The sequence below is a fragment of the Cavia porcellus genome, unplaced genomic scaffold, assembly GCF_034190915.1.
Source record: "Cavia porcellus strain 051 isolate PalLab524CR breed Dunkin Hartley unplaced genomic scaffold, mCavPor4.1 scaffold_19, whole genome shotgun sequence".
Taxonomy (NCBI): Eukaryota; Metazoa; Chordata; class Mammalia; order Rodentia; family Caviidae; genus Cavia; species Cavia porcellus.
Genome location: NW_026947502.1, coordinates 64,125,952 through 64,141,788, shown reverse-complemented (window position 1 = coordinate 64,141,788; position 15,837 = coordinate 64,125,952). Strand labels below are relative to the sequence as shown.

At 45.7% G+C, this 15,837-nt stretch overlaps 1 protein-coding gene across 4 annotated transcripts in view; it reads left to right on the top strand.

Moving 5' to 3' along the window:
* Zc3h3 (zinc finger CCCH-type containing 3) overlaps positions 1 to 15,405 on the top strand; it is a 90,246-nt gene extending 74,841 nt beyond the window's left edge. For 3 of the 4 annotated variants that reach the window (XM_003463670.5, XM_013145699.3, XM_063231175.1), the window contains exons 10-12: positions 12,354 to 12,538; positions 13,074 to 13,414; positions 14,950 to 15,405. In XM_003463670.5, the coding sequence (XP_003463718.1) occupies positions 12,354 to 12,538; positions 13,074 to 13,414; positions 14,950 to 14,981 (558 nt within the window). In that variant the 3' untranslated portion in view covers positions 14,982 to 15,405. The other variant, XM_063231176.1, reaches the window with a different exon arrangement.
* Positions 15,406 to 15,837: the final 432 nt, after the last annotated feature.

Genomic DNA, 15,837 nt, shown 5'->3' with positions numbered 1-15,837 from the left:
TTCTTTTTTCTGTCTTCTTATTCTGGTCAGAATTTGCAGTATCATGCTGTATAGAAATGACAGAAATGTCTTGTTCTCATCTTAGGAAAAGCCTGCATTTGTCATCATTGAATATAATATTAGTTTTGGCTTTTCACGTATGCTGTTTATCATGTTAAGGATATTCTTGTCTGTCTCCAGTTATTGGGTGTTTGTCACAAAATGGTGGAGTTTGTTTTATTTTTGTTTTTGTTTTTTGAGACAGGGTCTCACTATGTAGTGCAGGCTGGCTGTGAACTGGCAGCAGTCCTCCTGCCTCAGCCTCCTGAGTGCTGGAATCACAGGCATGTGCCACCACCACAAAGTCTTTTTCTACAATTGAGATGACATTGTCTTCAATTGATGACATTTTCTTCAATTGAGGTGACATTGTCTTTTTTCCCCTTCTGTTAAAGTGATCAATTAATGACTGACCACACTGAATGATTAATCACAACCACATTGGTATTTGTGTGTTAAACCATCCTTGCATTCCAAGAGTAAATCTCACTTGGTCATATTATATCCTTTTAATATGCTGTGAAATTTGGTTTTCAAATTTGTTGAGATTTTTGCATTAATATAGATAAAGGACAATTATCCTCTATTTCCCTTTTCTTATATTGACTTTCTGTGATTTTTGGTATCAAAGTAATGCTGATGTCCTAGAATGAGTTAGGAAATACTCCCTCCTCTTCAGTTTTTGGGAAGAGTTTGAGAAGAATTGGTGCTGATTCTTGCATGATTTAGAATTCACCAGTAAAGCCTCTGGTCTTGGGATGTTCTTTCTTGGAAAGCTTTCATTTACTAGTTTCATCTTCAGGTCTGTTCAGCCTGGTTATTTGAGTCAGTTTTGGTAGATTGTGTATTTCTAGAAATTGCCCAATTTCATCTGGGTTGTCAGCTTTACTTACGTAAAATAGTTTGAAGTATTTCCCAATTACTTTTGATGTTTACAGGATCTAAAGTGATCCTTCTTTCATTCTTGGTATTAGAAATTTCTGATTTTTCTTTTTCATTTTCAGTTTTGTTAGAGGTTTGTCAATTTTATTGGTGTTTTCAAAGAACCAGCTCTTTGTTTCATTAATTTTTCTCTTGTTGATTTCATCACTTTCTGCTATTATTATTTCAGAGTACTCTGGCTTCTTTTTTTTCTTTTCCTCTTAGTTTTTCAGATGGGAATTTAGGTTTCAATTTGAATTGTTTTTTCCTTTTTTCTAATATATTTACTCAGCTGTATCCCACAAATCTTGAGGTATTCTCATTCAGTTATGGTTTTTTATTTCCTTTCAGACTTTCTTTTTGACTTGTGGATTATTTATAAGTATGTTGTTTAGTTTCCAAATGTTTGAAGATTTTTTTGTGTTATCTTTCTGTGCTTATGGTTTGATCCCATCATGATGAAGATTATACTCTGTATGATGTTAATCTTAATTGCTTTACATTTCTTTCTTTTGTCTTTTTGCTTTTTTTTTTTTTTTTTTTTTTTGAGACAAGGTTTCATTATGCCATTCAGATTGGTCTTGAACTCACTATGTGGCCCAGACTGGCCTTGAACTCATGTGGGGGCGATTCTCTTGCCTCAGCCTCCCGAGTGCTGGGATTATCGGCATGCACCACTATGCCCAGCTAATTGCTTTAAATTTCTTGATGTGTGCTTTATGGTGTAGGATATGGTCTGTCTTGGTGAATAGCCCATGTACACTTGGAAAGATTGTGTTACGTGCAGTGGTGGGGAATCCAAAGCCTCAAGACCTAGCTTCTGTTCTTAGCTAGCATTTTCCCATAAGAAGTCGAGTCATTGCTTGCGTTGAGTTAAAAATGGTTCACATTTAGACTTGTAACTTTAGTCATTATTTTAAGGTTTATTTATTTTGTACTCAGTTCTTTAAGAGATGACCACAAATTTTTCTATTCTTTTCAGCTATTATATGTGAGAACATTAGGCTCCAGCAACATATTGTGTAAAGAAGTACAGTACAAAGGAGTACAGCACACCAAGAGTAATATGTTTTCTTCTGCAGTTATTTGTTCTGTAAACTTCTAATAGATTGTGCTATTTGAAGATATTCTTGTTGGTACCACACACCTGTAGTCCCAGCACTCAAGACACTGAGGCAGGAGGATCGTTGTGAGTTTGAGACCTGTCTGGGCTACAAAGTGAACTCAAGGCCAACCTAAACTGCATAGTGAGACTTTGTCTCAAAAAGAGAAAAAAGGATATTTTGAGTTCTAGATCCTTCCAATTTTCTAACTAAGTGAGTCGCTAACTATAATCATGGAACTTTTCATTTCCCCTTTATGTTGATCAGGTTTTACCTTCATATTTCACATCTCTGTTGTTTGGTATCTGTATATTTAGAATTGCTATATCCTCTTGACACATGAACCTTTTATCATTGTATGATGTCCTGTGTCCCTGCCAACTTTGATTGCTCTGAAATCTTTCAGGTATTGATAAAGACACTTCTGTTGGGGCTGGAGATTTAGCTCAGCGGCATAAGCACCTGCCTTGCAAGCAGGCAGTCATGAGTTCGATCCCTGGTACCGATAAAAATGAAAAAGACAAAAAAAAAAAAAAAGACACTTCTGTTTTGAGTAAGTTTGTCTGAGATATCTTTTTTTTTTCTTTTATTTGAAGTAACTTTTTTGTAGACAGTAGATAGTTTTTTAAATTCATTCTGCCAATCTCTGCTCTCTAATTCACATATTTATACCATTTACATTTAGTAGTTATTTAGGGCTTAAGTCTGCCATTTGACTTGGTTTCTGTACTTTGTAGTTTTTATTTCTCTGTTTTGTTTTACTTTCCTGCCTTCATGTGAGTTACTTGAAAATTTTAAAAAATTATATTGTGTTATATATTGTATGTAAATATATGTTGGTATTTATGTTATATAATATATGACTAATAAATACGCAGCATATAATGCACATTATGTAACATGGCTTTCTTAGTGGTTGCCCTAGGATCACACTGTGTATTCAAAACTTAGCGAAGTCCACTGCAGTGGCAATTTATCAGTTAAAGTATAGGAAGCTCACCTTTCTTTATGTTCTTTTACTTTTCTTCTCTTATTCAATAACCCTTGAATTCTGTGGTCATACATGTTTTTTCTACATACATTTAAAACATTAGATGCTAGGCATAATGGCGCACGCCTGTAATCTCAGCACTTGGGAGGCTGAGGCAGGGGGATCATTGTGAGTTCAAGACCAGCTTGGGCTACAAAGTGAGCTGAAAGCCAGCCTGAACTATGTAATGAGACCCTGTCTCAAAAAGACAAAAAATAAAAAACAAAACACATTAGACATTCTTATAATTTTTGCTTCAACCATCAAACTTAATTTAGAAAATTCAAGAAGAGAAGGAAAGTGTAGTATATCTATCCATATTTTTGTTTATCCTATTCATTTCTTCCTACCATTCAAGGGTTTATTTGTTTGTTTTTTCCATTGCCTCCTTTGTGTTTAGAGGGTCTCCTTTAATTACTTCTAGCTTTTCTTCTTTTCAGACAGGGTCTTGCCATGAAGTCCTGGGTCTAATCTCATCCTCCCTCAGTCTGTGAAGCTGAGACTACAGGTGCTGGTACTGCACTTGGCCCTATACTTTTCAGTGTAGGTCTGTGGGTGACAAACCCTTTTAGTTTTCCTCCATCTGAGAATATCTTTTTTTTTTTTTTTTTTTTTGTCTTTTTTCGTTTTTATCGGTACCAGGGATCGAACTCACGACTGCCTGCTTGCAAGGCAGGCGCTTGTGCCGCTGAGCTAAATCTCCAGCCCCTGTCTGAGAATATCTTGATTCCCCTTCTTTCCTGAAGGATAAGTCTGTGAATGTAAGATTCTGGGCTGATAGTTCATCCTGAAAAATGGCTTGCTGTTTCCTTCCATCTTCCTTGGAGTCTGACAAGCAACTCACTGTCATTTGAGATTTCCCCTTAGATAAAGTGTCATATCTCTCTGGCTACTTTGAGAATTGTCTTTAGCTATCACAAATTTGACTATAATATATTTGAGTGGATTTCTTTACTATCCTCATTGGAGTTCACTCAGTTCTTTATTCCGCTTTTTAAAAAATACTAAATTGGAGAAGTTTCATTATTTCTTTGAGTTATTTTTCTTTTTTTTTTCTGTATCTCTAGTTGCCTGAATGATGGTTCCTTTGTTGTAATCCTGCAGGTCTCTAGGTCTCCTAAGTCTGATTATATGTCTTTAGCTCAGATTACTGAATTTTTTGTCCATTTCTGTCATTTATAATCTGCTGCTCAGCCCACATGCTGAGGTTTTTATTTCAGATATTATATTTTTCAATTCTAAACTTTGCATTTGGTTCTATTGTGACTTTTTGTTTTCTGTTGTCATTGCCTCCCTTCCCCTCTTTCCTCTTTTTTTTTTCTTCTGGGATAGAAGCCAGGGTCTCATGCATAGTAGGTAATAGCTCGACTACACAGCTGTACCTCACCTTGCCTTGAACGTGTTATATTTGCTTATTGACCTGCAGCTACAATCCATGTCCAATGACTCTGACACCTGTGGGTGTTGGCATGTGTCACTTATTTCTTCATTCTGTGAAAGTCTTCCATGTTCTTGGTATCATGAGTCATTTTTCCATTGAAACATGGGCATCATTACTGTCACTGGGGAGTAGCAGGAGCTGCTACCTTGTTACCAGGTGGGAGTGAAACAGTTGTTCGCAGTTGGCCTTGGCAGCTCTATAGAGGAGTCGCTGCTGTTCCCGGGAAGGTGCCTCTGTGCTTACTTCACACTTAGTCCACTGGCACCTTCTGTCAAGGATAAAGACATATCCAGTCGACTGTGGATATGTGTGGAAGTGGAAGTCGATGTGTGGCAGTGGAAGTCTGAGCGTTCCTCCACCCAGCAAGGGTTGGGGGAGGCCACCCTTCTTCCTGATTAGTATAAAGCCTGGGCCGGGGATATAGCTCAGTGGCACAGTGTCTGTCTGGCAAGTACAAAGTGGTGAGTTCAATCCCCAGCACCAAATAAACAAATAAATAAAGCCTGGACTCCCATTCGGTCAACCAGGGTTTTGGAGGTATTTGCTGGAGTAGGTTGCCTGTCTTGCAGAGCTGTCCCTTCTCTGTACTTGGCATTTCTGGGTGGCCTGCTCTGTCAATTCAGGACTGGGACGTATGAGGCAAAGTTGGAAACCCAGCGACCCACTGTGTTGCTGTACTGGGGGTCTGCCTGCTATTCTGCACCATTTGGAGTCCACCCAGTGCTTAGCAGAGGGCCAGGAACACTGTGCCTGCTCCTTCCTGGCATGGGGGTCCTTTCTGTTTCTTTTTATGCCAGTCCTGGTTCCTTTTTTCCTAAGATAGTGGCCCATTCCATCTAGGCTGCAAGGCACAGATGTGTCAGAGTGTCTGGCACCCTGCAGGACCAAAGCTCTTTCACATCACCATGTTCTGTCTGTTCTACCTAGGACAGCCTTTCTGGGACTCATGCTGGCCTCTTGAAAACCAGCCCCTTTTTTCTTTCTTTCTTTCTTTCTTTCTTTCTTTCTTTCTTTGTTCCTTCCTTCCTTCCTTCCTTCCTTCCTTCCTTCCTTCCTTCCTTCCTTCCTTTCTTTCTTTTTTTCTCTACTGCAGATTAAACCCAGTACCTTCACTCTGAGCTACACTCCCAGCCCTTTTTATTTTGAAATAGGGTCTCTCTGAGTTGCCTAGGGTGAGTTTAAACCTGGGATCTTCTTGCCTCAGCCTCCCAGAGAGCTGGAATTACAGGTGCACACCACCACCCCCTGCTGGAGGATGGATAGTGTTGTTATCACAGATCCCTCATTTCTTTCATTGATCTCTATTATAATTTCTCTGTCAATTCCTCATGTTGGGTTCTGCAGCTCCTCTCTCACTTCCTGCCTTAAGTTCCCAGCACTGACTGGGCTCCTGTTTTGCTCCTGTTTTGTTGGTAAAAGCAACAGGAGGATCGGGCTCTCCCTCTTTGCATGTGGTCTCCAATGCCCTTGGCTGTACTCAGGCCCCTCTGCACACTTGCCATGGAAGCAGTCCTGTTCACACCTGGTCCTCTCCCAGCTGCCTTCCCTTTTCAAGCTCCAGCCCCCTGACCCTCTTTCCCATGGTGAGGGGATCCTGGTACCAATCCTCTGCCTCTGCCAGCCTTTTGACCTTAGCTCTTGTCCTCTGTCCTTGTCCTGTCACAGCCACACACACAGTGCCTTCCAGCCACCCACTGACCCAGCCTCTATCCATTCACTCATCCACTCACGGTAAGTATCCCCCTCCCAGGCCCCGTCCTGTGACCCCATTTTCCTCCCTCCTCTCCAGGGGCTGCCCCGGCCCTGTCCTGAAGTGGGCAGTTCCAGAAGGTGTGCTCCTCAGACTCACCTGTTGGAGCATCTTGCCTCAACACCAGAGTACCTAAAGGAGCCCCAAGTCCTCCCCTGACCGCTGTTGCTTTCTTTCAGGTGCCGGCCCAACTCGGCCTGCACCTTTGAGCTCAGATCCTGTCCTTGTGGGGCTCTGATGCTTTGAACAGCTTCAGGGTCCAGGTCCCTTCCTGGCTTTGTTAACTTGCTGCCAGCCCTTTGTGTCAAAAGCTGCCTCTGTTGGCGTGTGCTGCTCCATGCCTGGCAGAAGTCTTGTAGTCATTTATTGTATTTAATAAACTTCTAAAAAATATTTGTTAAATTTGTTTCTTTATAAAATAAAAAATTTTGTAACAAAACAATAGTTAACATATCATTATCTTCAGTGTACTTACTCAGGGACAAAAAGAGATTCCTACAAAGGAGAAACAAACAGATCTTAGCAGAGTTTCAATGAATTAAGAGAAATTGGGAGTATAAATGAAATGAATTAGCATATATATTAAAGTATTCTTGATACCAAGGAATAGGTAACTTAGGGAATTATTTGAATTTAATAAACTTTACTTTGAGATCATTTGTATTTACCAAAAACATACAGAGATTCCACAGGGAGTCCCATCTCTCTCTCGTTAGCATCCTCCATAACCACAGCCAGTCCACCAATGTCAGGGCTGAAAGACTATCTTAAGTGCATTCTCTGCCAACTTCCCTCTGAGCTGCATGTAGATTTCCTTCAGTTTTCCACCAGTGTCCATTTCCTACTTTGCATTTACTTACCAAATTTAGGATGAATGATAGAGTAGCACAAAGGAGGCCTTGACCAGGGCAAGGTCAACAAAGATGGGTGGAGGTGCACTCCAGAGGTGTGGGTAGGGCATCTGGAACCTCCTCCAAGGTGGGAAGGAGGCTGGTGAATTCAGTGGAAGCACAAGGTCCTCTGGTAGGGTTGGTGCTGGACATGGCCAGGGCCTGGTTCTGGACAGACTGACAAGTGAGAGGCTGGGCAGCTCTTGGCCACACTGACTGTAGGGTTTGCTGTGGACAGGCCAGTGGAAACCGTCCATTTCTGGCCAAAGAGGAGCAATACTATTCAAGTCTACATGGTTCCTGTCTTCTCCACACCAGCTGCAGGAACACAGCCACCTGCCAGCATGGCCACCACCATGCGCAGTGCGTCCCTGAGTTGGGCAGCAGCAAGGAAGGACTGTGGGGAGTATCTTGTGTGCATAGTGGCCCATGCCCTGTCACATGCTCTGGGACAGAATGCAGGCTTCTACCACCACAAGATTCACTCACTGTTGTCTTTGTGCCAGTGAAAAATGCAGGTAGGGGCTGGGGATTTAGCTCAGCGGCATAAGCACCTGCCTTGCAAGCAGGCGGTTGTGAGTTCGATTGCCGGTACCGATAAAAATTTAACAAAAAAAAATAGTAAAAAGAAAGAAAAAAAAAGGCAGGTGACTGGAGTGCTATTTGCATGTAGTTTTGGCTTTGCTTGGGGACTGTGACATGAGGAACAGTGCTTAGAGCACACATGGGCGGAGCCACATGGTTGGGGCTGCACAAGAGCCCTTGAGACATTAGGCCTGCTTTCCTTCTCACTGTTGGATAGACTCAAAGTTACTTTGCATGTCGAACTTCAAGTTCGCTGGTACCTCTTCCTGTGTTTGAGCTCTTTGCACTTTTTGTCAGGTACTATTCGGTGAGGGTGGGCATTTCTGCATGGGGTCTACTTTTTCTTACTGACTTGGAAGAAGTCTGTGAATATGAGATAGGACCCTAAATACAAGAGGTAATTGGGTATTAATGTTCTGTCAGGTGCATAAGTAGCACATGTCTTCTCCCAGTTTATGGGGTTTTTTTTGGCACTGGGGATCGAACTCACAACCTTTTGCCTGCCAGGCAGGCACTTGTGCCATTGACCTGAATCCCTGACCCAGTTTGTGGTTTTTTGTTTTTTGTTTTGCTTCTTTATTTTAATGAACAAAATTACTTGGTTTTAGTGGGTGTGGTCTTATCAGTCTTTTCTAGACAGTTTGTGCCCTTACTGTCTTGTATGAGAGAGCCTGCTCTATCCCAAATCCTGCTAAATTGCTTTCTCTATTTAGACCTGGACTCTTTAATCAAACTGAGGCGTGAGCCAGGACCCAGCTGCACAGGCCACAGCACCACACTCAGGCAGCCTGTCTTCTCCAGTGGCTGTGTAGCTCCAGCCTGTGAGTCAGGTTCTTCCACATGTCTGCTTCCAGCTCTGTTCTGCTCAATTTATTCCTAATAATAACTTCTATTATTATAAATAGCATACTGGATTTTTAAATTTTATTTTCTCACTGTTCATTGGCATATAGAAAAACAATTTTATGTTGATTTTATTTCCAGCGACCTTACTAAACCATTATTAGCATTTATAATAATTTGTAGAGTCTCTTGGATTTTTCTAAATAATAACATCATTTGCAAATAGTGACATTTTTTCCTCTTTTTGAGTATACCACATTTTCTTTTTCTTGCCTGATCTACTGGCTGCTGAGGCCAAGTACCTGTAGATTTGGGGAGGGGATTTCTCCCCAATGATGCTTTCAGGAAGGTTCCTTATATCAGTTTAAGAAAGTTCCCTTCCGTCACCAATTTGCTAAGTATTTCTTCTTTTAACTTTGAATTGGGGTTTAATTTTGTTGGGTACTTTTATATGTATTCAGGTGATTACATAATTGCCTTTTTAGCCTGTTAATGTACTGATTCCTGTTTATTGATTTTAATTTTTTTTTCTTTTTGTTCATTTCTTGTTGATTGGTGTTCTGATGTTAAAACAGCTTTATTTGTCGGTCTGTCTGGTGGGTGAGGGTCTTTGTACCTGACCAGACTCTAGCTTATATAGGACGTTTGCACTGTGCTTATGAATGACAGTGGCCCGCATGTCCTTTTCTCAGCAAGTCCTGGACTGGCTTTGGTTTCAAGGCTATTTGGCCACATAAACAGTTGTTCTCTGTTTTCCCATCCCTTGCATCAGTTCATGAAAGATTGGCATTCTTTGTCTCATATTTGGTAGAACCACAAGTGTAACTTCTTTGGTTTGGAGCTTTCTTTACTTCTTAAGTACTAATTGAAATTCCTTTATAGTTAGAACTTTCACGGGGGAGGGGTTGCTTGTCAGGTTTTTTAGAATTTGTAATGTTCATTTGTTTTCAAACTATCGTAGTCTGTTCCTTGTTTCTCACCGGTGTTTCCCATCCTCAGCATCAGCTGTGATTCATCACCCCCAGTATTGCTTGTGTGTCATTCTCTCGACTTCCTGATTAGTCTTTCAGAAAGCCACCCTTCAACTCCATGGGCTTTAATTACAACTCTGTTTTGTTGGATTTTTTTCTTTCTCTCACATTCTGTGGGTTCATTTTGCCGTTTCCCACTTACCTTTTAAGATGAGTTTTCTTCTGTAAAATAAGAGTTTAAGGTTATGTAGTTCTAAGTCCTGATGTTGTCCACCCATGAATCGTGATATGCTGTTTTAGTGTTACTGCTTGGTTGTAAATATTATCTAACTTTCCTTAGTTTGATGAATTATATAATGGAATTCTTTTTTTTTTAATTTTCAGGTTGTGGGAAGGGGAGTTGGTTGAGCATGCTTTGCATCATAAAGGTGCTCAGGTGAAGATCAGGGCTTAGGAATTGGAGATTTGCTTCATGCTTGTGGTTTCCTAGAAGTTTTTTTTTTTTTCCATTGTTTTATTTTTTCTTCTTCATTGTTTGCTTGCTTCTTTTCTTCCTGTTCTCTCTCTCTCTTTCTCTCTCTCTGTGTCTCTCTCTCTTTCTTTCTTTCTTTCGAGAAGGTCTTGCTATGTAGTTCAGGCTGGCCTTGAACTCACTGTGGAGCCCAGGCTGTCTTTGAGCTCATGGCAATCCTCCTGACTCAGCCTCCCAAGTGCTGGAATTACAAGTATGTGCCACTATACCTTGATTTGAGAAAAATATTTACATTTTAACCTAGAATTTTGGTTGTTTTAAGAAAAAGGTTAGTTCAGATCAGCACTGTCCAGTGAAAATATGTATGAATTGCATGTATAATTTCAGGTTTAGTAGCTACTTTTAAAAAGTGTTTTAAAAAAAGACACAGATTATAACAAAGCACTTCCCTAGCATATGCAAGGCTCTGAGTTCTGTCCCTAGCAACATATACACACACACTAGATGAAATATATTTTATTTAACTCAGTATATCAGAAATACCATAATCCCAGCTACTTGGGAAGATAAGGCAGGAAGATTCCAAGTTTGAGGCCAGCCTGGGTAACTTAGTGAGACTTAACTCAAAATAAAGTAAAAAAAAAAAAAAAATAATAAGGCTAGGAACATACTAGTACTGGCTTAATCACCAGTCCCACTCCAACCCTCCCCCCCCAAAATCATATCATAAAAAAAAAATACTTTGTATTCTTTTTTTCCTTAAGTCTAAATTCTGGTGTGTTTTACATGTACATTATATCTCAGCTGATATCAGCCATGGTTTAGCTGCTCATTGGCTACTACATAGGGCAGCACAGGTCTGCTATCTCTGGCCATCTCTCAGCCAAGCACTTTGTGTCTACTGTGGTCCATAGCTGTAGGTGACTCTCACCATCCACCTGTTTATACCCCACCACTGTCTCAATACAGGGCCCTGGCTCAAGTGCATTCTGTTAATAGGTCTTTTTTAGTGTGGCAAAAGTGTCTGTATCTGGTGCACGCCTGTAATCCCAGCACTCAGGAGGCTGAGGGAGGAGGATTGTTGCGAGTTTGAGGCCAGCCTGGGCTACATAAGCAAGTTCAAGGCCAGCCTCATTCTGAGACGCTATCACAAACAAACAAAACTGGCAGCACCATCTCCTGTGCCCTCTGCCTGCAAGACCGCCCTGTATTTCAAGGCTTCACATCATTCGCCAAGCCCAGCACTGAGAAGCTCAGACTCCATGTGGAAGGGGTGTGAATGAACCCTTCCCTGAGTCTGTCCTTTGGGTGGAAAGTACACATCACAGGGCAGTGACCCAGGACCGTGGGGTACTAACTGTGAGCAGGCATCTGCCCTGGCCTGGTGCTCAGTCCTGGGTGCCAGAAGTCAGGACATTATATGCAGGACCACTTCTGGTAGGAATGTCACAGACCTAGGGGAAGTGACTTTTAAGACTGCAGTTTGTAGCTTTAGCTGGTATACCAGTCTGATAAGTGTAGCACCACGGCCCATCGGTTTCTGTCTGGGTTCTAGTTGGAATTGAATATCAGCTGCACTCTGGCTCTCTCACCCATCTGAGCCAGCTGAGGAAGGTAGGGGACCCCTCCTTGGGAATGGGCTTGGGCTCCCAGCAGCCTGCAGGCTTGGCAGGCCACAAAGGCAGGCCGTGATCACCCATTTCTGTCCTGGGATAGGGAGCCCTGGCTGGGCCCAGGTCCTAGGTGCTGTGCAGAGGCTTCTCACTTTCCTATGGCTGGCAGGCAGAGCTGAGACCAAGCCATTTCTGGGGGCACCTGCCTGCCCGACTGCCCCACCTCCCTGCGGGTATAATTAGCCCATGACAGGTGCTATGGATAGCATGCCCCACCCGGCCCTGACCCAGTGCTGCCTGCCCTCAGCTGACCTGCTGCACCCCCTTGCCTGGGCCCCAGGCCTGAACCCTGTGCCATGAGTCTCTGAGGCCTCAGGCCCCACCCACCTTCCTCTGTCTCTCACCACATTTGTCACAGTGGACTGGCCCTGTCTGGAGGGGTGGCAGGTAGGCAGATCCCTCGGCAGTGGCCTGGCCTCAGGTTCTGGGAATCCCCAGGCTGGCTCTGGCCCTCCCTTCAGTCTATACTCAGGGGCCCAGATGGAGCTGCTATTGCCTGGTAGCCTCCTCCTTCCAAAATGAAGCTTTTGACTTGAGCCCCAGTGGATAGCCTGCAGGGCCACCAGATTTGCTTTGGTGTTGGACCTAGCCCACCACATCCCCCAGCCCACCTAGTCATACTTTTCTTCCCCCAGTGCAAGAAGAAGCACACACTGCTGTGCCCTGACTTCGCCCGCAGGGGTATGTGCCCCCGAGGTGCCCAGTGCCAACTGCTTCATCGCAATCAGAAGCAACACAGCCGGCGGGCAGCTATGCCTCCTGCCCCAGGGCCCAGCGATGCAGCACCCAGGAGCAGAGCCTCCACTGGCCATGGGCCCAGGTGATGGGGCAGTGGGTGCTGCATGGATGATATTGAGGACCTTCTGGAATGAGGCCCCACCCCAGCTCTTTGAGATTCAGATCCAAAAGGAAATCTCAGTCCAAGGCAGAAGGCCTTCAGGGATGCCTTACACCCTGTATGGAGCCAGGGGCATTCCCAGCCCTTAGAGGGAGATAGAGGCTTCAGAGACCCATTACCCAGGGAAATGGAGGGAGCCAGGTCCCCAGGAGCGTTTTAGGGATCTCTGTGTTATGCTCACCTCCCATGGAGTATAGAAATTCCTCTGCAGACAAGAACACCAAGATCCAGAAAGTGGGAGGCTGAGGTGATGGGGCATAACGGGCAATCCTGAGCCCCCTTGGCCAGGTATCCTGATGCCTTAGGCCACAGGCTGTATCTTAGAGCCTCAGCACTTGAACCTGTGTGGTGATGCCCAGTAGCTCCTGTAGCAGGAAGTGGGAGTAAAGGGCCAAAAGCCTTGTCGGTGTCACAATCCCTGCCCACCTTCACTTCTGTTGTCCCTTCTTTCCTGCAGGAAGCTCTTAGCAACTCAGCGCCATACCAGAAAGACATCCAGTTCCCCTACCTCCCGGACTGCACCCCCAGCCTCACCTCCTCCCTCTCCACGGGGATTTGCTTCAGCCTCTCCCTTGTCAGCGAACGTTGCCTCTTCTTCTTCCTCTTCCTCCTCCTCCTCTTCCTCCTGTTCCTCCCACTCCTTAGACCAAGAGGAGCCTTCTCACCAAGATGAGGCCACCTCATCAGGGACTGGCTCAGGCAGCCTCTGCAAGCTACCAGCCTTCATCTCCCTGCGGGCCTCACCAAGCCCAGGAGGCCAGCCCCGGGCCCCCAGGAGGCCCCTCACCAAGGACTCAGGTAAGAACAAGCCCAGCCACTTCAGACACACTTCCCAGGGTCTCCAAGTACAGGCCTGGAAAGTCAGTGGGCACCATGTGTGCACCTGCTGGCCAGGAGTGGACCAGTGAGGGGTGAGCGCAGTGGTGGCCACACACAGACCACCCGAGCCGAGGGCTGATTTAATTAGAAAGCAGCCATTTCTGTTAATTTGTTCTGGAAGATCACTGCATACTCCTGGAGAGAACAGATGTTCCCTCTCCCCAATGAGCATTTGGGGCTTGGTAAATGGCTCCACTCAGCCTTGTTTAGGAGAGAAAAGAGGATTTTATGACTGCAAACGACCCTTTCTGTAAACATTTTACAGCTCTCCGCACGTTTGAGTGACGATAAACCCCACGCAGCTCGGCGGGCTGCAAATTTGTGACCATACGGCTATCATTTTATTGTCATATTTCACGGTCGTAACGTTAATGGAAGATGCTTGCTGCAGGCTTCTGTAACAGCTCTGCTGAGCACGCTCAAGCGCCTGCTTGGAGGGGCTGCCTCCTGGTTACATCCTCCTGGTCAGATGTGGAACCTGGCCAGCTGGGCCCCCACCTAGCTGGGACTTGGACAGGGAGCCAACAGCTCTGATCCTTCTGCCCCTTAGAGCTCTCCCTAACCCCAGTCACCTATTGCGTTCTTTAAAGATCAGAATCCCAACAGCCAGTCCTAGGATCAGAGGAGACACAGGGCTCTGGGGGGCATGTGGGCTACTGGGGCAGGCCAGGAGCAGACTCTGGGACTATGCAGGGCTTGGTCCCAAGAAGCTGAAAGGGCAGATGTGGCTGGGCTGGGATGGGTGGCTGAAGCAGCTATCCAGTAGAGATGGAAGCTGAAGGCTGGTGGAATCTGCAGGCTGGGACCTGGCTTCTGGCTGAGCAGTGAATGGAATCATCAGCCTGTCCTATAGGAAAGGGGACATGGACAGCATGCCCTGCCTATGGGCAGCCACACCAGTGTCGCTGCAATCTGTGGCCCAGGGTAGCCTAGAGTATTTATGTAGGAGGAAGAAAGGCACTAGGGCCCAAAAAGTATGCCCCTGCCCCCTGGGCACTAGCCCCCTGGGACATGTCTCCATCCTCAGGCCCTTTCTCTGGGGACCCTCCCTCTTCCAACACCTAATGCTGCTGCATAGCTCCCACCCTGTCACCCAGCCACCTGCTTGCACACATTCAGCTTCTTGCATGTGTCTGGCAACTATTCCCAGGTGTGAGCACAGTGCATGTCTGCATGTCTGTTTGCATCTGCCACATATAGCTCAGGCCCATACCATTGTGGCTCCTACCTGTGGGCATTCCCAGACTGCTCCTCCTGGACCCTGGGGAGAGGTTCTCAGCCCAGTGGCAGTCGGCATGTGGGCAGGAGACCACAGCCTGGTGTTTTAAGCCCCCACTGGGCAGGCCTGTGCTGGTAGAGTCTCCCTCATCCTGAACTCTGACCAGAAACTTAGGGTGTGGGTGGTTCCTCCTGGCTGGGGTCACCTGAACCTGAACTTTGCTCTTTCTGTGCAGGGAAGCCACTACACATCAAACCACGTCTGTGAGGGACCCAGGGACCAGCCCGCACCTACCTCAGACTCATCCCCGGAGAGCATGGAGGCTCTGCCCACCATTCTGGCCCTCTAGGAGAAGCCACCACCACCAACCCTCTGGGGTACTGCTCTGCCTGCCAGGCTCCAAGCCTTCCCTAGTCTGAATGCCCACAACCTTGTCTTCCTTCCTTGGGCCAAAGTCTTGCCTAGCTGGACCCCTGTACCTCACTTCCCTTCCCCTGGGCTTCACATCTAGGACTTGCCCCAGCCCTTGCTCCTTGAGGAGGTATCAGGCAGGGTTCACCCATGGGCAGTCCCCCATCATGGGTATAGCCCCCAGCCTTCTCCGCCCAGGACTCCTAACTGGGAAAGAGCCCCTGGTCAGGCCTCTCTGGCAGGCTTTTATGTTCAGCAATAAAGGTTTTGTCCTGTGTCAGCTGGCCTGTCCTGACTGCTGCCATGGGGCCCTGGACTGGTGGGAGATGGGCCAGCTCTCCTCGGGCCCAGGTTGGCCCAGAGGGTCTAAGGCAGCCTGTCTCCATGGTCAGGTCAGCAAGGCTGGATGAGGGGAAGCCTGGGAGGGGTCTCTGGTGACATGGGTTGGGCAGGCTGGAGCCACGGCAGGGAGAAAGGAAGTCAGGCCACCCCAAGGAAATAGTTTAACCAGGACGCTGACTGAGCCCTGCATCCTCTAACAGCAAGCTGGCCCTGACAGGAGGCCTCAGTTTCTCCCCTCTGGGCTCACCCACAAAGGCCACAGGGGCAGACAGCCTCTGGTGGTCTCCTTGGGCCCCCAAGCTTGTTTGGGCCAGTACAGAGCTTCTGTGGGTCAGCATTGCCCCATGCTGCTGCCGCCGAATCACCACGT